The 27,464-nt window shown below is 41.8% G+C and overlaps 1 protein-coding gene across 1 annotated transcript in view; it reads right to left on the minus strand.

Annotated features, from left to right (window-relative positions):
- LOC119733084 overlaps nucleotides 1-21,101 on the minus strand; it is a gene marked incomplete at its 5' end in the record, with an annotated part of 63,713 nt that extends 42,612 nt beyond the window's left edge. The window contains 12 exons of the mRNA XM_038206667.1: nucleotides 1,408-1,578; nucleotides 2,284-2,410; nucleotides 2,775-3,141; nucleotides 3,884-4,177; nucleotides 4,649-4,829; nucleotides 6,962-7,175; nucleotides 8,641-8,797; nucleotides 10,606-10,863; nucleotides 13,011-13,115; nucleotides 16,868-17,005; nucleotides 19,902-20,006; nucleotides 21,011-21,101. Of these exons, the coding sequence (XP_038062595.1) occupies nucleotides 1,408-1,578; nucleotides 2,284-2,410; nucleotides 2,775-3,141; nucleotides 3,884-4,177; nucleotides 4,649-4,829; nucleotides 6,962-7,175; nucleotides 8,641-8,797; nucleotides 10,606-10,863; nucleotides 13,011-13,115; nucleotides 16,868-17,005; nucleotides 19,902-20,006; nucleotides 21,011-21,101 (2,208 nt within the window). The remainder of the gene's footprint in view (nucleotides 1-1,407; nucleotides 1,579-2,283; nucleotides 2,411-2,774; nucleotides 3,142-3,883; nucleotides 4,178-4,648; nucleotides 4,830-6,961; nucleotides 7,176-8,640; nucleotides 8,798-10,605; nucleotides 10,864-13,010; nucleotides 13,116-16,867; nucleotides 17,006-19,901; nucleotides 20,007-21,010) is intronic.
- Between the last annotated feature and the right edge of the window lie 6,363 nt (nucleotides 21,102-27,464).

The raw sequence follows: 27,464 nt of genomic DNA on the forward strand, positions 1-27,464 counted from the left end.
ATTGCAAAGTAAAGCGGACGAAACCTTTGTTAACAGGAACGGAGTGCCTATGTCTCTTTCGTGAGTGATTGGGCAAGACTCAAATGCTGCTGTGGGGGATCGCCACACTTCCTCCACATCGAGTCTGTTACCTTCTCAGCATTGAATAATGCCAGTACTCAATTAACACCTGGGTTGAGAGGAGTAATATAGGTAAAGTGCCTTACTCAAGGGCACAACACGCATGGCCACGGTGGGGCTCAAACCCACAACCTCACGATTATGAATCCTGTGCTCAACCGCTAGACCACACGTACCCATGATGTTTGGATTGCATTATTCGATGAGATCACTCACTTTCAATTTTCTTTAACATTTTAAAGATCTTTCAATTTAATCATTCTGAGTGTCATTTTTAAATCATTGTAAGGGCAATTCAATGTTTTAAATACAAGTCCTAGTGATTTCATCCAATGTTAGAATGTATTACAGCATTTTAATGTTTAACCGGACAAGCAAACAACAGATGTCCATATTAACCAGGTTTCAGATACGTTGTGTGGATGTGCCCACGTCCACACCCACGTCCATACATGCCCACGTCCACACAGTGTTTCCTCCTCTCTGGAAAACAGCTTTAGAGGCATTTGGGGTTAGGTTTACCATCGCAAAATGAAGAAAAACATTTAAGGGAATCATAGAAAAATATTTGGTTTGAGACAGTTTTCACAATTAGAGTAAAAAGTTTTTCTTAACTACACGAAAACAAAGGAATATCCACACTAGGTATGTAAGGTTAACATGTCTGAACCACAGCAATTTCTGTTTGTATCATTACGTGAAACTCCCATTTGCCAAAACCCCTGAACTGTACCTACCGATTTCACTGCGACTCTTATCAGCTGTTATCAGTAAAGTAATTATAAGATAAACACTTACCCTGGCACCCACTTCCCCAGGGCCAGTGACCATGAGCTGGTGGTGTCAAATAACGGAAACCTTGAAGAGCATGGCTGAAGTCGGACTGTTTCTTATTTGATATCTCGAGATATATTTGATCGATTTTTATGATTCAAAGTTGCTCACATAATAACTTTTGACACTTTTCCAAATACTTTACATTATAAACAAGAACCTAGTAGACTTTGGTAGATATTTTTTGTCAGTAAGCTCACAGGCAGAGGCACCATACACCACCTGTTCACGGCTCGTTAACTCTTGATCAGATAAGAGAGATCGCGTTGAAAGCTGCTGAATCTGAAATCGGTAGGTACGACCCGAGTTTGTCGTAGGCAAACTCGGGTCTAGCTGAAATGGGAGATTCACGTAATGTATACATTGTATATAAATAGCAATAATAAAAAAATAATAATAATTAATTACAATAATCTTTTGGAATTTCTGGATTTAAAAAAAAAATTTTCATACCTTGATTGTCCGAGTAGTAACTAGTCTTGCTTGGTTGGTCACCGTCAGGGTGATGTAGTAATCATAGTCATGGGTACCAATGTGCATTGTTGGGTGGAAACCATAGTCTATTGCATAACAATCACCGATTGGGACACACATACAGCTGACGGGATCACAATCCTCAGTGTCCTGTGTAAAAAAGCAAATAATAACAGCAAACTTTCCTGCGCCAAGTCATCATTTTACAGTGTTGTAGTACTCGTACTCAGTATTCATATTCGAGTACTACTGGAGTACTTTTTCAGTAGTACTCGTACTCGAATGTCGAAGTACTCGTACTCGCAATGACCGTATTCGTACTCGGGCAGCAAAGTACTCGCACTCGAAATTTCAAAATTGTACTTGACCGTCAAAGTACTCAAACTCGAATAAAAGTACTCGGGGGGGGGGGGGGGGGAGGAAATGGTACAGCTCGACTTATCACAGGCTTATTTTATCAGTTTGAAATGGTTGATTGGCTTGTGGAGAAATCGAAGTTCATGATTTTTCTCTGTGCATGTCCGGACAAACACATTCAACAGCTAGCCATGAGTGGGTCTGTATATTGGTCTGACTGGGCCTGGGCCAATTATCAGAAATACAAGTACTCATACTCGTACTCGTACTCGGAAGTACAAGTACTCGTACTCGGAGACATGTCCTTGTACTCGGAGGTACAAGTACTCGTACTCGTTCTTGTACTCGGCAACCTAAGTACTTGGCAGTACTCGGTACTCGGAAAAAAGTACTCGACTACAACATTGTCATTTTACAATTGCAAATGGAATATGAGCCTGACACAAAATACAACACTATAATGTTAACCAACTGTAAAGTTTTACGTTTAAAAAATACCATGTTGATTTTCTTGGCCTTCAAATTCTGGCTGCCATGTGTCATATCTGTGCCAGTGTGGTTGTCAAAGAGAAGCCACTCGATGGTTCGTATACCACTGTGAATGTCATATGTCCTGAATTCAACACTGTGGAAAAATGAAAAGAAAATAGCCCTCAGAAAAAAATGAGGTTCTGGTTTATTTTTAATAAGGTGCTTTTCTATGCAACCTATATAGGTAACTAGGGTCCCTCATACCTACATGGCTCCTATCAGAAGGTTCACATGTGAAAAAAGGGTCCAATCATTTCAACTCAGGAATATTAGAAAACGTATTGCTTCATTTGCATCGGCTCATCAAGGAAAATTTGAAAGCTTGTAAATCTAAGCAGAGCTGTGCATATATTTTTAAACATTTTTCGGGCGTAATTTTTTTCCGTATGTTGTTAGGTATAGCTTTATCAATCACAGATCATCTTAGCATCACCTAATGAATAACATAGAATTCTTACCTCATCTTATCCAGATCCTCTGAATTATGAACGGCTAGATTCACCTCCCCGTCCCGTACCAGCCAGAAGTCTTCAATCACAGGCGGGGATGAATCAGCATGAACCAACACACTGTCCCTCACAAAGTGACCAGCCAAATCCCTGGCCTCCACCCAGAACCGAATGGAATCACCATCCACTAGGGTCAGGTCATAGGTCGCCTGTGTGTCTGTGCCTTCACTACTCCAGTGGTCCGAGTTGTTGTCACTCACTTTGACAGTGGTTCTGCCACCGCTGTGGTCGATGTCATGTACGACGCGGAATTCTGTCACACCGAGGTAGTTAGGGATGGCTGCACGGCCACGTTTCCCAAAGTTCTGGTCATAATCTAGGAAAATGTAGTCAGGTGTAGCATTTTTTACTGCATAAGCTAGAAGCCCTCGAATACTATAAGCAGGAACACCACCCCCACTCAACCTCCTCAAGTGCAACAGGAGGTGACCAAAAAAAACAGACAAGGGCAAGATTTGAACCAGCAACTTCTAGAAAACCTCAGCATCACATTATATGATGATGAGCTACTGTACTGTGTCATGTATGTTTCTCAATTTGGGCAATTCACAATGCAGTGCGCCACCAAGAGTTTGCCATGGAGAGTCCTTTTTTTCAAATTTATGGTCAACAAAACACATCTCATTAGAATAAATGCCAGCAGACAACTTGAATTAAATTGTTATAGATTGGGATATGGCAATCTGCCGTCTAACAAACAAACATCACATTGATATAAAAAGAAAAGAAAATAACAAACAGATACTCGAATCATACGCTTACGAAAATACAGACCGGAAAAACAAACAATTTCAAATGTCCCGTGCTGCGAATTTTCGAGCATCTCCCACAATGCACGGGGAAAAATAAACTCTCCATGAAAAACTCTTGGTGGCACACTGCATTAATTGTGAATCGCCCGAATTGGCAAACAACTTGGTTCAATTAAATAAACAAAATTACTAAATTACCTTGTCATCATCAGTTTCCCTCACCATTTCAATGATTAATATTTCAAAAATGTCAAGTACAATTTCTACGTTTACCAACTACCATGAAGCTAAATGTGATAAACTCACTAGAATCGATGGTACCAGCAACATAGGAGCCAATTGGTTTCAACAATCCTTGGTTGTGATGAGGTGCATTCATAAATCGGTTCGTCCAATCAAGCTGCACGGATGTCATCCCTCCGCTTGAGTCTAGACTGGTCATCCTCACGTAGTTGGTTTCTGCAGTCGCGGAGACAACTCGCAGAGAGGAATCATCCTGAAGGGTGACATCGTGTGGATCGTCATCAAAGAACACAAAGCGTCTGCTGAGTCTGACATTGCCCGCATTGTCAAAAACACTCAGGACGATGGAGTACACACCTGTACAGATGTAGAGGAAAAGATACAGCTCGTCTTATATTCTTCTTTACAAGGTGTATTGAAAGTGTTGGAAATTGAACAGAACAAATTTATAAATTTGGACTTGTTTTGACTTTTGGATTGAAAAGTTTTTATTTTTTGAACTAAAAGGTATTTATGAATGAATGGTTCGGCTAGGGTAATTATCAGCATCCAAACTCCAAGCTATAAACATAGTGTTTAAAACTGGCCAAGCACACAACATTCTCTTATTTATAACACGTTTTTTGAAAGAGGCTTAATGAAAAATAGCCCTTCCAAATGCAATACATGGTCTAGGTTGTGAAAAAAAGTACAAGGTACATTTTGAAACATAAAAATTAACAAGATTTGCTCAAATGAACTTGAATTTTATTATTTGTCAAGGATTTGGAAAATATGATAGCAAGGTAGCAAAATTTAACGCTTGATTTGCAAAAAGACTTAACGTACCAACACGGGGCAAAGTGATGCTCTGACTAGAGTGGGTCACTTCACTAAAAACGGCTGCACTGCGAAAGTCTTCCGTCATCTGATTGCCATGGCTACCAGATAGCTGACGTACTTGCAGCTCGTACTCCTTGATGCCAGCAAGACTGTCTGCCCAGCCTTGCCAGGTGACAATTATCTCTGCCTGTGAAGAATATGAAACCAAACATTTATTCATTAATGCCTAAGACAGTTTACCCATTCCCATTGGTCAAGAGCCTGTCACGTGGCCGGTCTTAAAGATAGTTGGGTGGGAAGACGGGGGTATCGTGCACCCTTGGAAATCAACTTCTAATCAACATCTCTCTAGATCGGAAAAACGTTCTTGGTTTTTCCAGCATCTTCAAGCCCAAAACATGAAACAAGTCAGTTTAACAATATCTGCTATAACATTCTAATCCCTAAAATCCACTTACTACTGAAAATTGCAGCAAGAGCAAATGTTGTACATTCCCTTTCAGTGTCTTGCCCAAGGGCATAAACACCATGTTCCTAGCTGGCAGGGTATGAACCCACGTACCATTGTACAAAAACACCGTAACCACTGGAACTTAGCATTCTACATTTGAATGGTAACTTACAAAGTAACATGCTAATAGAGATTATAACACCTCACCCACAGATTCTGTGTCTTGATTGGCCGAGAGCAAGTCACATGATACTTTTTATTTTTGCTATCTTTCTGTGCACGGCCAAAAGTACTATACCCGTAGCAACCAAAGTACATTACCATTAGCAACCAAAGTACTATTTCCACGGCACGGTGTTTGTGTGCAAATACATGCTGGTCTGCGCGTTGCGCGTTTTGTTCCAAAGAGAGCGTACGTGCCAAAGGGGAGGTTTGGAAGAGTGAAATACATTTTCCTCCTATTTTGTATTGAAATTGAAGTTTATTTCAACTGTGTTCAGATTTAAATAATTTAAAATATTAAAACCAAGCAGAATCTGTGAGTGAAGTGTTATAAAACAAATATTGAATGCTTTATCGCGTGGTGAAGTAAAACTAGCCTGCCTCGGTGATCCATGGAGCATTCTATTTTCCCTCAGCTTCGCCTCGGGAAAATAGAATGTCCATGGATCACCTCGGGTGGCTAGTTTTACTACACCACTCGAAGCATTCAATATTTGTATACTGGAAAAGAGCACTCTTTGGAAACTAAAGTTATAGAATGACCCATATACATCAATATATATCCAATTGTATTTTCCTATTTTCAAGAGCAATTTTATGTTTACAATAAAAACCATGATCAAAATTCATAAGGCATATGCTCAGTGGATTGTGGGTTTGTGTGGTCCAGCGGTGGAGCACAGGATTCATAATCGTGAGGTTGTTGGTTCGAGCCACGCCGTGGCCATGAGTGTTGTGCCCTTGATGAGTATAAGGCGCTTTACCTCAATTACTCCTCTCAACCCAGGTGTTAATTGGTACCGGCATTATTTAATGCTGGGAAGGCAACAAACTCGCTGTGGAGGAGGTGTGGCAATCCCCTCCCCCCCCCCCCACAGCGGCATACGAGTCTGGCCCAATCGCTAACGAAAGAGAGATGGGCACTCCGTTCCTCTTAACACAGGTTCGTCCACTTTACTTTAGTGGATTATGTACTTGAGCGAAGACATTGAAGCTGGATTTGACCCCTGATCTGCTGAACACCATATGTGGCTGGCGCTCGACCAAAAGAGGCCTAAGACCTAATGACGTCACGCTTTGTTTACGTCGTGCGCTTTCCTATGAGAACGAGGTGGTGACAATTGGCTGGCGTCCCCACCTGGCTCCCATAGAATAGCGCACATGTAAACAAAGCGTGACATCATTAGGTCTCAGGACTATTGAGCTATCAGCCCTAGGTTGGCAGTCTCCCAGTTCAAATCTTTGAGTCTTTGATCAAAGGTGCTTAGTTTAGATAAGGTGTGGAGCGCTGTGGTTTAATGGTTATGGTGGTCGACTCACGTGCCGTTGTACGTGGGTTCGAACCCTGGCTGGGAACATGGTGCTTGTGTTCTTGGTAAAGACACTTTACTACAATAGCCTCACTCCACCCATGATATTTGTGGTACCTGTCAAGGTAGAGACCAGAATGTGTTGATCTCAAGCTGCTGCACAAAGTGGTCTCATGGCCTGATGAACAGTGGTAATAATTAGTGTGAAGCACACTTTGAGACCTTTGGTATAAGGCGCTATATAAGCACCATATTAGTATTACATTATTATTATGCCATAAACCCATCATGCCATTTATCCATTCAGGATTTAGATTATGTTTGGTCCACACTAACCTGTGATGTAACATCATTCCCTGCATACAGCATAGTGGTTCTACATCCACTGCCAACATCCACACAGTGGTAGGGGTCATCGAAGTCAAAGGTGAAAGTTGAATAGCCGGAGGTTGTCCTGCCATTGTAGTGTCGTGTGATGATGCTGTTTGAATGGTCCCTGTCATAGAGTTTCATGTACCCGCCACTTGTGGAATATACATCATACCTCAGGCTGTAGTATACAAATGAAGAAATATAAACAAACACACATACTTTAGACATGAAAATATAACAATCTGAAGAAAACAGCTGATAGACCTTTATCATGCTGCCACCATTTCAGTCATGTTCCCTGTATCCAATAACAGTACAGAATAATAATGTCTTTGTGGAAAAAGGAACCAGGCTATGTTTCCTTCCAGCCTCGCTTTGGTTACATTGATCTGAATGGGGGAAAAATCAAATGGCTGCAACATGATAATGGTCTATTGAAACTGATTCTATATACCACTGCAATGTTGTCATTTGAACCATGGAGCAAGGAACTGAAGGAGTCAGAACTCCCCTACTTCAAAGTGATTATGATCGTCACTGCGCTCGAAAGCAACAATAGAAAGTACCTGGCGGCCAGCTTATTCAGTTGCTCACTACCCTATTGAGATCCGTGCTCACTAATGCTAGAAGAAAGAGTCTGCATTGCGTTGTGGATAGCACCATGGTATTTTACGCAGGCGCACTTGTCATACTCCAAAATTGAATGATTTTGAAAGTGTTTGTTCAGAGTTGGCTAAAGACTGGCCCACAATGTGGACAACATAACTGAAACAATCATTTCATGACAAACAAAATATGCTCTATATCCCTTCCGTCGGAAACCTTAGGAAATTTCCCAAAATGTCATATTTCATGAATGATGTATTGCCAATAAAAAAATCAAAAAGACATGATAACTTATCGGGAAAAAAATCGATTTATCTTCAAATAACAGGAACAGATAGCGCATTCAAGGGCCAACAACTGCACATCGAGAACTTGATTTCATTACTCACATCTAACAACTGCGCAGTTGTGAAAATCTAAAAACGTGATTATAGGGAGGTTGTTGGTTACTAAATGAAAAGGCGGTGACGATCATCGTGTTCAAAGGCCGCTTGCAGTCTCGCAATGAATGGTCCAGGATTGCGGTCACAGTGCTGTAGCTACGGACATTCCCGAGGGATTGGAATGTTAATGGTCAAAAATGTAAATCGCCGAAGAGTTCTAACTCCTATTCCTTGCTCAATGTTTGAACAGAGTAATTCTTGCATATTCTGAAACAATCTAAACTGTCCTAATCATGTATAATATCTTTCTGAACAAAATTATTTCTACAGGCTGGAGAATTTGATAATAATGCAACTGATAAACCTGTATGAATTAAAGCATTACAAAAATGTGTTTCGAATTTTGCAGCTAACGAAATTTGCTGAGTCCTTACACTCAAATTATCAAAAAAAAATGGATTTTTCAAGATACATTGTATTCTCTTACCCCAACGATCTGTCCTAAACCTCTTTACTTCAAAGGTTATTTTCATGCAACTTTTTATCTAAAACATGTGAATGTTGCTCTAAACATCACAGCACAGGCAAAAAGTTGTTATCATTAAGTAAAATGTTTGGCATTCTGATCACACTACGTGTTTCTAATGGGCTTACACATCTCCTGTAGCTGGTGTCCAGGAGTTGTAGTTCAAGTTGAATGTCACTTGACAGGATACCAGGTATGTTGCCGGATTGTTTTGATTGAAAGAATTACGAGTTGTCGATGTTGTACAAGCCTGCGAGCCCACTGAATATATCATACGGTAACCCCCTAATGCATGAAAAAAACACAAAGGGCAAAAAACTAATATTGATTTACATCACCCTGAAGCAAATTCATCTATGAATAGGTTAACTGTGGCACCCCTGCTAAATGCATCAGATTCAAACCAGCCAACCGATCCCATCAGCTCGGTGGTCGAGTGGTAAGACATCTGCACTACAAAGCAGGAGGTCGTGGGTTCGAGTCCCATCCGAGTGATTTTTTCCAACTTTCACTCGGGAGGTAACACATTTGAATATACAGTGTTTATACGTAGGTGAATGGCAAAAACCTAATATTGATTTTTATACAACACCTGAATAAATCCCCGTCATCTGATTGGTGGATCATTGATGACATGTTTTTGAATTATTCGTCCCAACGCACAGCGCGCGCGGCGCGCAGCGCACCGCACAGTGCAATGGAAGTTTTATTGCATGTTGAATAGAACTTCCATTGCACGGTGTCACCGCTGCTGGCAGTGGCGCTGTTTTAAATCGAGATTACTTGAATATGATGGTTCTCAACCTGTTGAACAGTTTGCATAAATTAAATATGATGAACTTCCTTGTCAAACTTTCAAACAGTTTTTAACCTGAATAAATTGGCTATTAAAAGTCAACCAATCAGATGACAAGGATTTATTCAGGTGTTATATAAAAAAAATAATGAATATTTCACGTTCGTGCAATAGAAAGGATAATTTCATTCGGTGACAGATGAAATGTTCCATTCCACTTGGCTTCGCCTCGTGGAATGGAACATTTCATCTGTCACCTCATGAAATTATTCTTACCATTGCACTCACAAACATTCATTATTTGTATAAAATCACAATATTATTTTCTGGTATTGATTAAAGATAAAATATTAACCTTATTAAAATGTGAAGGTTGTACAAAATATGATTTCCGTGTGGCCTAAACAATAGCTTGTAAATTTATTCATATACATGTAGGAATGTTTGGTTCAAAAACATAACTAAAGAAAGACTGAAGGGAATACGAAGAGTACATGCCTGCCCTGCCCCCCCCCCCCCCCCCCCCCCGATTAAGAGAAGAAAACCTTTATTGTCTATTTGAAGCTGACCATGATCAGTACCCATTCATTCCACCCCCTCCAACAAATACCCTACTGCAAAACTGGACCCTAGATATGCCACTTTGTTGACTCTGCAAATATGGGGAGTAATGAGTCAAAAGAAGGCACATGTACTTAATGGGTGTCTCTGGGTGTGTCGCTTTCGATCTGAATCGGATTTTTAAGCTCTGGCAACAGAGCTTCTACCAGTCACTCGGGTTTCGGTTGGTCGGTCCCCCCAAAAAGTGACCAAAAACGAACCCCCAAACTCACCCACAAACCTGTAAGTACCAAACTGTAACTGTCCAAAACAGCAAACAAAAGACATTAAATACTTGCCGAAACTTTTGGGTAACAATTTGTTACATTATATTGTTTATGAACTTTTCTGATTAGAGGCAAGATACTTGTGGTAATGTTATAGTCACATGGTATTTTTGTGCGCTTCGAACTTCGAAAATTTTAAAGGGGGCTTCTACCTGTGACTATACATCACCCCTGCCTCTGGCCCTGTGTCAGTTTAATGAGTCTCCAGGGGATATAGACCTTTGCATTATGAAGGTTACTATTATTTTGCATTGTGACTTTCAACAAAATGGGAATTAAATCCTCATTTCAAAAAGCGCAATCAGGACCAAGTGAGTAATTGTATCAATTCATGCAAGACTTTCATGCAAGAGGGCCAGAGCTTATTGTGCTCTCGCACTTGTTTGATGGAGAATTGTAACTTGACTTACGATTCACAGCGGCTGTCACTCTAGCCTCTACAACACCAAGCCCAATGCTTTGGATGTATGGATGTCCACCACCACTAGGGTCTGGTAGTCCTGTAGGCTGGTATGAACTTATCCAGTTGGTTCTGATGTTTGTAAAGTTGTGTACGTTGGTGTAGACAGTGTCTGTACTGCCCTGGACTCTGGGTGACTCCAGAGTTGTTGTCCCTATGGCTAGAGTGGCACGGTGCTCTGATAGGTCTGGTGCTTGACTGCTGCCCACTGCAAGACAAGAGTTAGGCTGTGGCTATGGCTATATGTAGCAATAATGCAAGGGTCTAGGGGAAGTGGATTCAGCTGCTTGCCATAGGCACCTGCATGATTGATAGGTCTGGTGCTTGACAGCTGCCCACTGCAAGACAAGATTAAGGCTATGGCTATGGCTATATGTAGCAATAATGCAGGGGTCTATGGGAAGTGGATTCAGCTGCTTGCCATAGGCCATGTAGGCACCTGTATGATTGATAGGTCTGGTGCTTATGACTACTGCCCACGACAAGACAAGATTTAGGCTGTGGCTATGGCAATAATGTAGGGGTCTCCAGTCTACAATGGTCTAGGGTAAGTGGATTCAGCTGCTTGCCATAGGCACCTGTATGATTGGTACTGGTGCTTATGACTACTGCCCACGACAAGACAAGATTAAGGCTGTGGCTATGGCTACATGTAGCAATAATGCAGGGGTCTATGGGAAGTGGATTCAGCTGCTTGCCATGTAGGCACAGTATCACTGAAAGGGCTGGTGCTTGACCAGTGCAAGTATTTAACGCAGATGATAATGCAATGGGATCCGTTTACATCAAGTAAGGGAGAATGGGAGAGTGCCAAAACTGGTTGCAATGCCAATGACAAACTAGCCTTTAGTCAAGTCCCAAGAGCTTACCCGGTCACGTGACGCACCCCGGATGCTGACACGTAAAAAGACTAGGACGAGCGGCGTAGCCGCGAGGGCCTTTACCATCTCGTGGAGAACGCTTATGTTTTTCTTTACATTTGTCTACCGATTTTGTAGACATGCATAATGCATTACCCATTGTGAATTGACCAATGAAAATGCAGAATAGCTAAGGTAAATCAGCCGTCGTCTGGCGCCAGACGGCACGCGCGCCATGGCGCTGGTGCTGTTGCTGGTAACCGCAAACCACCGTTAGATGATTGGTTTATATTGCTTGATTTTTATTACGTGAATAAATATATTACGTGAATAAATGAATAAGTGATTAGTTCCACAAGATAGTAAAGGCCCTCGTGGCTCCGCCGCTCGTGCTAGTCTTTTTATGTGTCAGCATACAGGGTTCGTTACATGTCCGGATGGTCCGGATACAGGCGCGTGGGACTATTTGTGTACATTCAGAATACATGATCAATCGTGTGTGCTTTGCAATATACACACAAACCAGTGTGTTTTATGTGGTGTGTCCACAGACACAAACACATAGCCTGATCGCCAGGTCCTATTCGAAACTACACGCACATACCGTGATCTGCACAGTGCCCAACTAAAATCCAAACTATGGGCAAATTCACATCTTAGTATAGTGTACTAAGTATGATTGAGGTAGATTAAAAAACAATAACCTGCACAACTTTTTAATGCACATTGTGAGTAAAACAGCCTTTTTTTAACTCAACAATTTATCATGTTCTGTATGTAAATGTACATGTATGTATTGTACTTGTGTATTAGCATTGAACGTGCTTTGCATCAACAAACGTTTTGCCCATACTTTGTCAAATCACAGTTTTACGCGCACGACTGGTGGTCTTTGCGTTTATATGTCTGTGGGTGTGTCCCATCAAAAGTGGCAACAAAGCATCTTCATGATCTTCTATTTTTGTCCATAAAATAACAGCAAAGTGTTCTTCACTTTCTGCTGCACAGTACATTCTTGGGTCTCTTGTATGACAGTTACATATTTCCTTGGCTCAGATATAAAGAAATGACTTCAAGACTGTCTTTGAAAGGAAATTGAAGGAGATTGAACTTGGGGAGTCAGGTTGTTTCAAGAGTGTTACTTTCCTCACCTTCCACCGCTGTGACCCGGGTTCGAATCCCGCCCGGGCCAATATGTAGATTGGGTTTTCAGTCCTACATGATTCCGTGGGTTTTCCCCAGAATATTCTTCTTGGCTTTTCTTCCTACCTCTAAAACTGTAATTTCTTCTCATTGTCTTCTCTCTACAGGTTTTTTCAGGCTTTCGAGCCTACAGTGCCTAGGGCGCTATTTGGGGAATCCTTGGTTTCAGTACCAAAAGTAGTAAATACAAAATAAATCAAACAAATAAATAAAAGTGAGACAGGATTTTATTGCTAGACACGATCTCACCTCCATACCAGTTATTATTAACCTCTACTGATTTCTCACTCACATGTTCTGCAGTCAGTTCCTGAGAAGCCACTGCTGCATCTGCACTGGCCGTTTGTGCAGGATCCTGGGAAGCAGGCATTGCTGTTACTCCTCCATGAACATTGCTCTGACAAATAGTCATTAAGACAAGAGAAATAATTGATATACAGGCTTTAAAAATTATGCACACACCATGTTCTTAATATTGTAACGAAAATAACAGTCATGATTAATTTCCAGTAATCACGCTTTATTCGTCACTCTGATAAAATGCAGGTTCTTTTCTCATACCTTAAAGGGAAAATACAACATTTGCAAACATCAAAAAATAAAACTACCAAATCATTTTGAAATACCTTGCTGGACTGTTAGTGAATGACAGTGTAAAGCATCCTGTAAAATCATGGCACCTGGTATACTGTCATTTTCAAGAAAAGTTGTATTTTTGTATCAATTTCCAACGCTGATCGGCCGATCAGCGTTGGAAAAAAACTGGCTTTTTTCAAATACTGGCCCCAGTTGACCATCGCACTTGTTTGCAATCGATTACACACCTATGAACGGGTACAAGCCAGCTAGACTGGTTCCCTGACCTTACAATTCCCCAATGTATGTAAACTGCTCTGTTTCTTCTTAAATGGAGTCAGGGAACCAGACTACAGGAAAATGATTGTTTTTCTTGGTTTTTATAACATTTTCGAACCCAAAACCTCAAAAAAGTCAGTGTAACTATATTTGCTATATATTTCCAACCCCCCAATTCCATCCATTTCTGAAAATTACAGCAAAAGCAAATGATGTATATTCCCTTTAATTGATAGGACTTGTGTAAGATAAGAAATAAGTTCCCAGTCAACAACTAGTATTTCATTGAGAAGAATTGCCAATACAGTTGGCCACGTATTGATAATAGGGCCTATGATAAACTAATGGTAGAGTAACTGTTAAATGTAATGACTTACCAGTACACAAGTTTAAAAAGCTCTCTAGGTCAAGACCAGGCGCGTACGCAGGGGGGGTGTTTTGGCTGTTAAACACCCCCCTTTGCAATGTAAAAATATGGAGGGAAAAGAGAGTTATGTGACCGAGCGCGGAACAATTACAAATTATGTGCATTTTCTCAACTTTAAGCTTTGAATACAGAAGACACTTTATAAGAGCAAGAGTATATAGGCCTATATGTATTTGAAACAAATGAAACAAAATATCCCCTCATAATTTAAAAAACTTCTGCTAAAAAAACCAGGGGAAAGTAGCCAGGAAACGCCTCAGATTGCACCACAGAGCATCTACGATCCAAAATTTCCCGGGGCCCTTAAGCGGGCCCCGGACCCCACGCCGTAAGTGCTTCGCGCTCCGCGCTCGCATTGGTCCTCCGGCCAAATTAATCCCGGGACATACCGTTATTTAGTTTTACTGTTTTGGATTTCCTCAAAAACAAAAAAACAGTAAACGAACCATTGACCGTTTTCTCGTTTTACAGTTTTGTAAAAAAAACGGTCAAACGGTATTAAGTAACACACAAAAAATACTGTTTGTTGTTTTTAATTGTAGAAAGCGTTAAACGGTTAGTTGCTTTATTTTTAGAGTGTTGTTTTACAAAATCATGACAATGACAAAACGGTCAATAGTCTTGCCGACCATTTTTTTTATTTTAGGTTCGGCAATTAAGCAATGCACCGGAATGTTAATTAATGCGTCCTTGGGATCGAGTCATTGCCTGGGCCCCGCTCCTTACATTTAGTTCTCACGACAAAATTTGCGAATTGGCTATTGAAGAGCCGCGTCGACTTGAACCCCAGTTTCCTTCAAAATGTCTGCAACTTCATCAAATGTTTTATGACCATCCTGTTTCCATTGTGAAAAGTAATGTCCTCCCTTGAAGTTTTCCAGCGCCATTTTGCTTGGAACTCTTTAAGCCCCACCAACTTGTCTGAATCGCATGAGAAAGGGGTCAGGGTCCGCGCCAGGAATCACGTCACGCATTAATTATGCCGAGGTAACACTTCTTCGTGTAAAACATGGTCCCCCTCCACCCCCTTGCCCACCGCCACAAAATGCACCACGGACTGTTAACCACGACACTGGAATAAAAAAAACAGTCTGTATTTGTGTAATCTGTAAAACAAAAATCATTGATCGTTATGCTATAATGAATTTTACTAAACTTATAAAACGGAGAAACCGTATTTATCTTAATACCGCTTGTCGTTTTATAACACTGTAAAACGACAAAACGGTCGATGATTCGTTTACTGTATTTGTTTTTGAGGACATCCAAAACGGTAAAACGAAATAACGGTATGTCCCGGGATTCAAATTCCCTCTATGCTATAATTTCACCCTAGCGGTGCCCCCACCATGTTGTACCTTCAGCAGCGAATGGCTCTACAAGTGGCATAAATCCCTTTCCAAAATAAAAAATTGTGAAAAAATACGGAGATGGAACATGGTTCTCAACTTTGAGTACGTAACAAACTTTATTAACCAAAAAAAAAAATAACAAATTTAAATGGAATTTTCGATGTTTAAAACGTTTTCTAAACGGCGGAAGTGGCCAGGAATCGCCTCAGATTGCACCACAGAGCATCTTAAATCCAAATTTTTCCGGGGCCCTTAAGCGGGCCCCGGACCCCACGCCGCAAGGCCTTCGCAGGTCCTGGACCCTTCATTACAATAATTGTAGGCCCTCCGGCAAATGGCAGTCTGAATCCGCTCCTGTGACCAGAGTGCATATGTATCCTGTATCTGAAGTTTGGCCTTAGGGGTGGGGGCGGTTTACACAAAGATTCCCAACGGATGAGAATCATGAAATCCAGAGGACGAAGCTGAGTGATTTTAGCCAATAACAAGAACAGATCATAGCACTTCCGCAGCCCGTGTCACTTTTTTTCTTGAATTTCTTCTTTTTTTTGGTTTAAATGCTGTTGAGGGAGGGGACTGCCCACATTGACCCCTTTACTCATATGTTCATCATACTCTAAAGACACAGAACATTTTTTTTCCCGATTTACTATGCTTTAGCTCAAAAAGATAACTGATGGTCGTGGGTTTCCGGCCCTTCGAGTTTAACCCGTCCAAATATACCCTCTTTTATTTCTGGCGCCAACACAAACTCCTGACTTTTATTTTAGCGTAAAGTTTAGCCCACTGATGTACCATCTTCATTTCTAGCGTCATAAATGACGACATCCAATTTTGAAACACCCCCCTTGAAAAAATCCTGCGTACGCCACTGGTCAAGACGTTAGGGTTATCGTGATTAATGGGTTATGACCAATCAAGCATTGCAAGAGACATTTATATTGATGCGCTGGCTCCTTGCGCTATGTACGCGCCCAAACGCTACAAAAGACGAGCCCAGTCAGGGCTCGGTGTTCAGATCGTGACTGGTTCTGGCCCGGTGAGGAACTTCCCCTAGAATAAGGAGCGCGTCTTACTCAACATTCGATTGCAATGCACACTAGCGCTCTACCTCATCGTTATACAATTGTACGCATCAGGCACAGGGTGTGCTGACAACCATTATTGTTCTTTGAAGAACGGCTCGATCTCTCCATGAAGTCAGAATTCTTGTCTAGTCTCTAGTCATTTACTAGTACTTGAACCAGTAATTTCACGCCCATTACAATATTCAAAAGCTCATTAATTGTTCGTGCAAATCTCATTCAGTGGACCAGCTTTATTCCCGATCAAGCTTTATTCCCAGTTTCCAACTGGCTATTACATGTAATGCTTGTCTGTTTTGTTTCGAATATTCTATATTCAACTGAATCCAAGTTCAACTGTATAAAAATGCACAGCCCTTAGAGAAGCAAATAATGTTCCCCATACCCCAATCCTCTCTCTACTGCAGCCACCTATAGTTGACATACATACTTCTGCATTGTGTCATGTCATCACTCTTCTTATAGGCTGATCCACGCGCTGAGCCATAGTCACCATCACATCGGTAACATTTCTGGTTTGAAGATGTGCTGCAGAACACTTCAAGGCAATTTGCAATAGCTGTACATCCTATGAACACCAAAAAAAGAATTGTGTTCCTGAATCATCCAGACATGCACCCAAGTCTGATGCAATGGGTGAGATTTTATTCAAGATGGAGTGATTAAACAGGGTAAGGCCAGCGGCGTAGCCAGAGAGGGAGGGGCATATGGAATGCCCCCCCCCCCACACCAAAACATGTTGCCCCCTCCCAGTCCGCCCACCCACTGGCAACTTGTTAGCCTACATTAGTGACCATGGTTACGGGTTTATTCCGGATGCAGTGACTCAACAGGAAAAGGTCATCAGCATAGCCAAGGGGAAGGGGGCCCGTAGGGGTCATGCAACCCCACCCCCTCGCAGTCCGTGAATTTTCTTTTCCCAAACTACATATCCACAAACATGGTTGTTTAGCGCCCTCTACAATACTTTTATGATACGTACGCAGGTATATAATTTTTTTCCAGGGTTTGGAGAGCAGTGCGATAGGTCATGATGTTGCACCGCGAGATTGTGGGTTCGAGTCGCAGTTTTGAGCCTGAATTTTTCCTTTTCTAATCTGAGGCTTTGGAGGATTTTTTTTTTAAAGGGAAATAAAGTTTGAATCTCGTTAAATTCAAATTTATTTCTTTTTTCTAATTTTATATATTTTCTTCTCATGTTTTTTGAGAAGTAAAGTCCAAAATGCCATAGCGTACACCCCCATATGCGGATGTTGTTTGGGGAAGAAAAATTCACCCCCAGTCCGCCCACCCACTGGAAATTTGTTAGCCTATAAGTTTCAATGGTGGTGGGTGTATTCAAGATGGGTTTATTAAAGATGCACTGATTAAACAGGGGGAAGCAAAGCCAAGGGGGAGTGGCCGTAGGGGACGCCCCCTCCCCCCACCCCATTAACATCAAGGCCCCAATTCACCCCCATTCGCTGTGATCGCGCGCGAAAGGTTTTTGTACTTGATTTCAATTTACTGTCCAGTTAAGAGTGCCTTACCTGAATGGCTACGCCGCTGGGCAAGGCAATCTTTAAAAGTAAAATTTAAAAGCCTATTAAAAGCCTATTTGGCCCATCAGGCAGGTGTTTATCTTCGGTTTCAGTGGCATGAATGTCCGAGAATATTTGTACTCCCCCTGGATGGGATGCTAGTCCATCGCAGGTTACTCCCCAGCTAATGCCGGTACCCATTTATACTCCTGGATGGAGAGAAGCAAATGGGGATGAAGTGGCTTACCCAATGACGCAACTAAGGCCGGTAGCTGGACCCGAACCCCTTACCCTCTGATCATGAGTCACGAACCCTAACCGCTAGGCCGCACTTCCCCTCTTTAGGCACTCTTTAAACTTGACAGTAACTTGAAATCGACTTGATTTCAATTTACAATCAAGTACACATTTTTCAGATATTAAAAAAACACACTTTGTTTTCAAATCTTGAATCCATTTATGGCTTATTTGGCTAGAGGAGATTTGTATGCCCTTGAGTTGAGAGACTAAAGCTCAAAACTGGTACTTGTTCTGCCTCAAGGATATCGAATCTTACAGTTACGAGGCTAATTTTCATTGGGTTTGAACAAGGGGGTTCTAATTTAAATGATACTGAAGCTAGATATAAAACCAAACCCTGAGTAGGAGTAAGCTAAGGTTTGGGAAATATTAAGCTATGGTTTTAGTGATCAACACACCACATATTGCGGAGTGCTGTGGCCTTGTGGTTATTAAAGGGCATTGGATTTGTGGTCTGCGGGTACAGCTGCAGGCTGTGGGTTCGAGTCCAGCCTGGGGTCATGGTGCGTGTTCCCTTGAGCAAGCCACTTTGCCACTCATTGCTTCTCTCCACCCAGGAGTAAATGGGTGCCTGTGAGGGCAGAGATGGTTATTGTGATTGAATTAGCTTCCTTGCGCCTAACAGGCTGCACTGAGCTGTATACTCCCCAGGGAGCTGAGATGGTATTTGGAATGTTTCATGGGCCCAATGAGCAGGGGTAATAATGACGTAGCACCTTGAGCACAAGTCCTGGTGGAAACGTGCACCTTATATATATATATATATACCCACTCATTTTATTATTATTAAGGGAATAAATGTGTGCTCCTGAGGTTTTTATCACTCTGTTTAAGACCGCTTAGAGTCTGGGTGCTGATAATTACCCGAGCCGTGTGCTGATAATTACCCGAGCCGGAGGCGAGGGTAATTATCAGCACCCAGACTCTAAGCGGTCTTAAACAGAGTGATAAATACCGACCGAGCACATATTTATTCCCATTCATAAATACCTTTTCGGTAAAAAAAATGTCAAATAATTCGTTCAAAAGATCCCAATTTTGTTCAACAAGTTTACTTCATGCTTTTTGAAACGTCCCTCTAGCAAAATAATGGAGTGTTCAGCTGGCGAGTAAGATGTAAACAACCCTTTTATGGAGATTGACGCGCGCGTAGCATGTTCTGCCGATGTTGTACAGAACGCACCTGGGGCGCTGCGTTTTGAATTTAGAACTATAAAATTCTGACTCGCTGGTAGTGTTGCGCATGCCTACGTGAGGATTGTGAACGTTCAACCAATGAAACGGTAAGAGGCACTGGATTTTTAGGAGTCCACATTTTATTGTGACACTGGAAAAGTGTTTAAGACCAGCTGGCCATGTCTTTATCATCCGTTTAAGACCGGCCACGTGACGGGCTCTCGACCAATAGGAATAGCTACACTGTCTGAGGTATTTATGAATACATATTTAAACTGACTTAACCAAAGTGAGATAGTTGGCTGGCTACTTCAATTCCCTGAATGATCATGTTGAATCCTCCCAGCATGGCTGTCAGAGATTTCCTGTTCATTAGGCCTATCCGTTGAGAAAAAGAGTCTGATGTCAGTAGTCTATGATCAAAATATTCAAGTTATATCAAGAAGTCTTTCTGTCATAACAACTTACGATTACATCGTGGAGAGTAGAAGCCTCGGTTACAGTTGCTGCAGTAGTCAGGACGTGTGCAATCCCCTCCATTGGGACACGAATCAGTATGGCCAAAACAAATGGCTTGGTAAGAAATGAGAAAACAAATCAATGAATGCATGATACTTACAGGCATAATTGATTTGATGAACATTTGTGTGTGAGCTTGGTTGGTTACTTGGAAGGACTTCCACAAGGGAGCATAACTAGGAGGCCAGAAACACAAACCCCCTTCTCTTAGCGATAAGTGTTACTGGATTCTTTTACGTGTGTTAGGCTTACAACACACGGGACCTCCGGCTTAACATCCCATCTGAAGGACGAAGCAATAATGGTTAAGTGCCTTGCTTAAGGGCACAAGTGTCCGGGCCCGGGCTCGAACCCGCCTCACTGTTGCCTAGCTGAAACACCAGAACATGAGTCCAGTGCTCTTAACCACTAGGCCATATGACACTCCAGAGCTGTTTAAAGCTAAAGCATATAATATAACACTAGTCCGATAATTTTGGACTCTCAATACTGTGTAATGAGAGTCCCAAAACTTAAGGTATTGAAAACATGCAATACCAGAAAACAGACTGGCACCTGAAACAACCAGACCAACACCGCTTCAGTACTGCATCAATCAACCATGCCAACAGAATTTAAGAAACATTTGGCATGAACCGAGAACAAGTCTCAATTTACTACACATTTCTCCTCAGTCAGCCACCAGACTAATGTCACTGAATGAAGAAGTTGGTCTTTTCAAACAATTGGACCATGGTTGGACCTGTACCAGTCTAGTCTTTAGCCTCATTTTGAAATCACTTGACTTCCCTCTCATGTGCAAAATATTGAAGAAAAATCTCCTTAATTCAAACATTGAATTTAGTCTGCAAACTTGGTTGGTGAAATACTGAGGACCTTTCCTTTGCCCAGTGGAATTTTTTGGAGAAATTTGCTGGCTAATGTGAGTACAGTTGGCCTAATTTAGTTTTGCACATTTCAGAGCACTCCAGAGCCCTGTCTGTAATAACACCTGAGGCAATTAAATTAGAAAAAAACCCAAAATCTTCTAAAAAACTTGGTCAAAACAGTCAACTTACGGGTTGTGCAGCCACTTGATGTACTTCCAGTCCATCCTGTGCAACACCGATAGCAGGTTATATCCCTGTATGATAGGAATAATCCTGAATATGATTTTGACCATTACATGTACTGGGGAAGTGCGGTCCCTAAAATCTTCAAATCAGCCATCGATAAAGTCCGGGAACTGGCTTCAAGCGACACTACACATACCTCACGAACCTCTGCCAGGAGAATAAAGGAACTGACAAAAGCCAACCATGATCTCCACTGGGAAACACACCTACAAGAGCTACAAGTTCAATCAAAGCTATCGGACATTATCCAGTTGGAGAGTGAATCCAAAGCCTGGCAGCGAGTGCGTTATTCTCTCCCCAGTGGCCAGCTAGCATTTCTACTCAGAGCAGGATGCGATACCCTACCCACCCCCATGAACTTGACAAGATGGCGCATCCAAGTTGACCCAAAATGTCACCTGTGTCATAAACCTAGATGCACGCTTGCTCACATACTGAGCGCATGTGAAAAAGCCCTGAATTTGGGTCACTTCACATGGAGACACGACTGCGTCCTCAAATGTCTTTCAAAATACCTGTACGATCATGTGGACCAGGAATCGAACTTGACAGTCGACCTCCCAGGTATGTGTGTGGAATCCAGTACTATTCCAGTCGCAATATGCACAACCAACCTTCGTCCGGACATCTTTCTACATAGCGGGCACACAAGCGCCGTTGTAGGAGAACTGACGATCCCAAACAACTCCACAGTAAACCTGGGGAATGCTAAATACCAAGGACTGGTGGCGGACTTAATAAAGGGATCTCGAATGTGACTGTCATATTGGGTTCTTTTTTCCTTAAATTTAAAGGTGGGCTCATTGGTTTTTTTTGTCAGCAAATTATACTCTCTGATAGAGGCTCCCTAGGTTGGCTCGTAGTTGAGCATCTTCGGGCCCTTGAATACATGGGCAATTTCTCCTTTTCATAAGCTGATTTTGTGGGTTTAAAAAAAATTTTATTGCTCATCGGGCTACATATCAATGCTTTCAGGAAACCCTTTTCCTCCGATGTTAGGGTTTTCTTTTTTAAGTTTTAAGTTTTTAATTCCAGTCCATGTTAAAAATTTTTGTGGATATGATCTGTGACAGTTTTATCGGTAATTTTTTTTTTTTTTTAATTTTACTTATACATGTAGTTTCTATTGTTGTTTTTTGGAATATAGGGAGTTTGAGTGTGATTAGCCATTTCCACTCCCCTTAAAGTTTAGGCGCTCCATTATAATATTATAGCCTAGTAGCCATCCTTTGCAAATGTAAGTTCTGTGCATAATTCAATTTCTTTATATAAGTTCCCTAGCTTGACTGGAATTTGAGCATCAAATAAGGCCTTTGAATGTGCAATTGTTTTCCCTTTTTTTTCTATCTCCAGACAGTAGGGTTTATGTGTTTATTGCAAGCATTCTGTACATGTTGAATCTCTCCCCCCTTTTTTTTTTTTTTTTAATTTTCTATATACATGTCCCTCCAAATTGCTTTTTTATAGCTTTGTCCCCCTCCAGATGGTGGAATTTTCCCCTTTTTACCTTGCCAGGCCCTTTCAAGGTTCTCCCCCTGTTCCTACGCCTGAGTCCTAGGTCCCCCCCCCTTCCTTTTTTTTACTGCTACATTGGTGTATGTACATTTGTGAATTTGTCCATGTCTGACGTTTTCTGTGTGATAATGAACAAAATGTAGATGTTTTTATTTATAAATAAATGTAATTTCTTAATATTCTTATTGTATCACTGATGTGGATAACAATAAAGGTATTTCAATATATTCAAAGCTACTGCGTTTGACCAGGCACTTTCAGTGCACTGCCCTTTATTAGATCAGATCAGTTGTACAAGGAAGGCCCACTGGTTGCCCTAGCAACAACCACCCACTGAGGGTCTTAGGCCCTACATTGTGGTCAGTGTGGTCAGCATGAGCTACTACACATGTAGTAGTTCATTCCATTCTTAACTATCGTCCTAATAATTAAATTAATAACAGAAGATATTCTCTGAAGCAAAGCTCAGCAATCCTTTCCCATCCTTGCTCAACATATACTTATACCCATCTACCCTTTTCTTGCTGTAAAAATAAACTTGTACAAGAAACGAATATCCGGGTCATACACATACAATTAAAGATATCTGATGGGTATAGGGTAGCCCCATGCACTAACTGGGTCGCTAGAACTCCTTTTTTGACATTTGGGATGTTGGTCTATCGTACAGACAGACCAACATCCCAAATGTCAAAAAAGGAGTTCTAGCGACCCAGTTACTGGGACTAGGTATAGGTATGATCTGTACAAATTAAGTTGTGTTCTCCATTTCCCTTATAGATAGTGCCATTTTCAAGTTTCAACCTGACACATGCATCCTTTTTTAAATTATTTTTTTCTAGCAATAGTTGTTCACTTTTTGAATGAAACATCCAACAACAAAATCACTTCACGTCCATGTCAAGCTATGGAATGTCATCTTTAAGCCCGGTTCAAGTACGGCGCAAAAGCAAAAGCGAATGTGAATTTGTGACATCATGGCATCAACCCCATACTCCTAGAACTATGGGGTCCCCTCATAAGTCCAATAAGGTCCGCCGCCTCATAGGTCCGACAAAATCGCATCCCCCCAACCAAATAAAGGCCCATTAATAGTCCGACATCTCACAGGTCCGGTGCCTCATAAGTGTGATGCCTCATACATGTAGGTCTGACACCTCATACGCTTCGTTTTTCCGACGTCGGACTTATGACGTGTCGGACTTACATGTATGAGGTGTCGGACCTATGAGGCTGAATAAATAAATGTACATTGTTATGCCTCATTATAGTCCGAGTAACTTGGACCCAACTTATCGCCTTTTTTAACATTTGGACATGGTCTGGCGATACTGCCAGACCATGTCCAAATGTTAAAAAAGGCGATAAGTTGGGTCCAAGTTACTCGGACTAGCCTCATTACTAGTCCGACGCCTTATGCGTCGGACCTATGAGGCGTCAGACTTATGATACGGCCCCGAACAATGATGCTCCGCTCTGCGGAGCAGTCGTGGCAAGTATTCGCGCTGCAAATTCATGAAATTAGTAAAAGTTGCTTCGCAGGCCAACACTAAACAGCAGCCCAAAACAGGGTGGATCTGTTTTGTGAAAAAAAGCTACTCCTAGAACTATGTAGCCCCATAAATGTGGCCTATTTACTGGACTGCCTCCGTAAACATAGGCCACACACCCACATGAACAAAAAACGTGTCGACTTTGCCAAATTTTGATTTTCACATTTAGGCTTACTTTGTAGATTTTTTTGCTTTAGAAGCATTCTCACCCTCTATATAGGCTAATCAGAAAGTGCTGCCTTTTTCAGATGTCCATTTTTCGTGAAATTTCCAGATACATTTGCACACGTTTGCGTATCAAAATTTCAACATGAAATTTCACAAAAATTAAACATCTGAAAAAGACAGCACTTTCTGATTAGCCTATATAGAGGGTGAGAATGCTTCTAAAGCAAAAACAATCTACAAAGTAAGCCTAAATGTGAAAATCAAAATTTGGCAAAGTCGACACGTTTTTTGTACATGTGGATGTGTGGCCTATGTTTACGGAGGCAGTCCAGTAAATAGGCCACATTTATGGGGCTAAGAACTATGAGGCTCCACAGTGGAGCCTTATAGTTCTAGGAGTAAAAAAAAAAAGCAACAAAGGTTACAGAGATGTCCAAGGTAAATACAAGTACGCTTTTTATTAAAATAAAATAGAACCATACAAATTTCAATTTATACATTTATTACAGAAACAAGTATAAAAGCATTTGATTCGTTGACGAAAACTGGCAGTAGGCCTAGGCTATTTTGTTTTGGGTTGTTTGTTTTCATTAAATGCGGAAACAGGTCAACTCGTACGCGAGTCAACTCGTACGCGAGTCAACTCGTACGCGAGTCAACTCGTACGCGAGTCAACTCGTACGCGAGTCAACTCGTACGCGAGTCAACTCGTACGCGAGTCAACTCGTACGCGAGTCAACTCGTACGCGAGTCAACTCGTACGCGAGTCAACTCGTACGCGAGTCAACTCGTACGCGAGTCAACTCGTACGCGAGTCAACTCGTACGCGAGTCAACTCGTACGCGAGTCAACTCGTACGCGAGTCAACTCGTACGCGAGTCAACTCGTACGCGAGTCAACTCGTACGCGAGTCAACTCGTACGCGAGTCAACTCGTACGCGAGTCAACTCGTACGCGAGTCAACTCGTACGCGAGTCAACTCGTACGCGAGTCAACTCGTACGCGAGTCAACTCGTACGCGAGCCAACTCGTACGCGAGCCAACTCGTACGCGAGCCAACTCGTACGCGAGCCAACTCGTACGCGAGCCAACTCGTACGCGAGCCAACTCGTACGCGAGCCAACTCGTACGCGAGCCAACTCGTACGCGAGCCAACTCGTACGCGAGCCAACTCGTACGCGAGCCAACTCGTACGCGAGCCAACTCGTACGCGAGCCAACTCGTACGCGAGCCAACTCGTACGCGAGCCAACTCGTACGCGAGCCAACTCGTACGCGAGCCAACTCGTACGCGAGCCAACTCGTACGCGAGCCAACTCGTACGCGAGCCAACTCGTACGCGAGCCAACTCGTACGCGAGCCAACTCGTACGCGAGCCAACTCGTACGCGAGCCAACTCGTACGCGAGCCAACTCGTACGCGAACCAACTCGTACGCGAACCAACTCGTACGCGAACCAACTCGTACGCGAACCAACTTCTGTAATTATACAAGACCTGGTTTTAATTGAGCTACCGTATCCTAACATATAGTTTATAGTCAAACCTTCCAAAGACTATAGCCAAATCTATATGTTACACTATCGTTAAACCACACTTTTTTATATTTTACGTGCATAACTTTGTTCACAACTAAACCTTATGGCGTGATAGCTATTTTACATAAATGAATGTAATTATGTCATGAGTTTTAACATTAAGAAGCCTTATTGCAAACAATACATAATTTCAAGCTTCAATTTATAACTTATCAACGAGCAACACGATTTAACCATTGCATGAATGATACGAAGATCGACAAAGCAAAAATAATGTTCTGGTTTGAACAACGCTTGGATTTAAGCAGCTCTTAATCATAGTGCTTGTAGGCCTATACATCGAAGAGTACAAACACCAAAGATTGTCTCATGCGGAACAATACAAATTAATACATTCAAAATATTAATTTGATATTATAGTGGTCAGCAAACTAGGGAGTAAAATTCTAAAATCTGAACTTGTGATGACATCTGAACTTTTCAGATGTGGTATATAAAAGAAAAAGCAAGCTGATCTAAGAAGCATATTCAGCTCGAGGGCGGATGGAACACAAGGTTTTTTTTGGGGGGGGGGCAAAAAAATTCCCCCCCCCCCGAAAAAAAAGTGGGTAAAAAATTACGGCGAGGGGTTCGGAGCCCGCATAAGGGCCCTGATTTTTTTTTTTTTTTTTTTTTTTTTTGATTCTAGATGCTCTGTGGTGCGATCTGAGGCAATTTCTGACCACTTTAACCAATTTTGTTTAAGGAAAAGATGGTGGTCCAGTGTATGCAGTGCCTGCCTTTATTGCGACGTCACTTGAAAAAAAATGGGTTCGAGGTTTTTTTGGGGGGGGGGCATGGCCCCCGTTGCCCCCCCCCCCCCGGATCCGCCGGGTAGCAAAACAAGAAAAGAAAGAAGTTATTCTCCAACAACTTGACATATAACGCTGCTTTCACCCATAGGGACACACCGCGGCCCTGAAAAAAAAACAGGATAAGTAAGATGACATTCAACAACACATGGATGAAATCCAGGAATCATGGAAAACTACGCCTGTAAATTAACACATTAAAAAAGAATTGTTCCCGTTGAGGCCCTACGCGTTTTTGTCTAGAACGCTAATTTACTAGTATGAGTGGTATACAGGGGCGTATATAGCAAGGTCATTTTTGTTGGGGGCGGATTACTTGAAAAGGGCACTTGTACATCCGTGCTGAAATGTAGACACGTATTTTCTTTAAAAAGGGCACTTGTTCAGAAAAAAGGGCACTTGTCAACAAAAGAAGGGCACTCTTTACAATTTTTTTTTTGGGGGGGGGGGTTAAACGCTGGTGAAAAAGGGCATTTGAATGGAAAAGGGCAATCTTTACAAAATATGGGGGGGGGGGGTAAATACACCCCTACCCCTAGGGGTTTGGTGCAAATTCAGTGTACTTTCACAAGGTTAAAAATGCTCTTCCCGTGTTTTGTTTTAAATTTCACCCGATATAGATTTCGATTTTAAAGTGCTGAAGTTAGAATAAGACATTGAACTAAACTAATTAAAAAATTCCACATTAATACATTGTAACTTCACATATTTCGAAATATTTGCGGTTTGAAATTAAATGACGGGCGTATTATTTTGGTCCCGATGCAAAAGCAA

Source organism: Patiria miniata, unplaced genomic scaffold, assembly GCF_015706575.1.
Source record: "Patiria miniata isolate m_02_andy unplaced genomic scaffold, ASM1570657v1 HiC_scaffold_1, whole genome shotgun sequence".
Taxonomy (NCBI): domain Eukaryota; kingdom Metazoa; phylum Echinodermata; class Asteroidea; order Valvatida; family Asterinidae; genus Patiria; species Patiria miniata.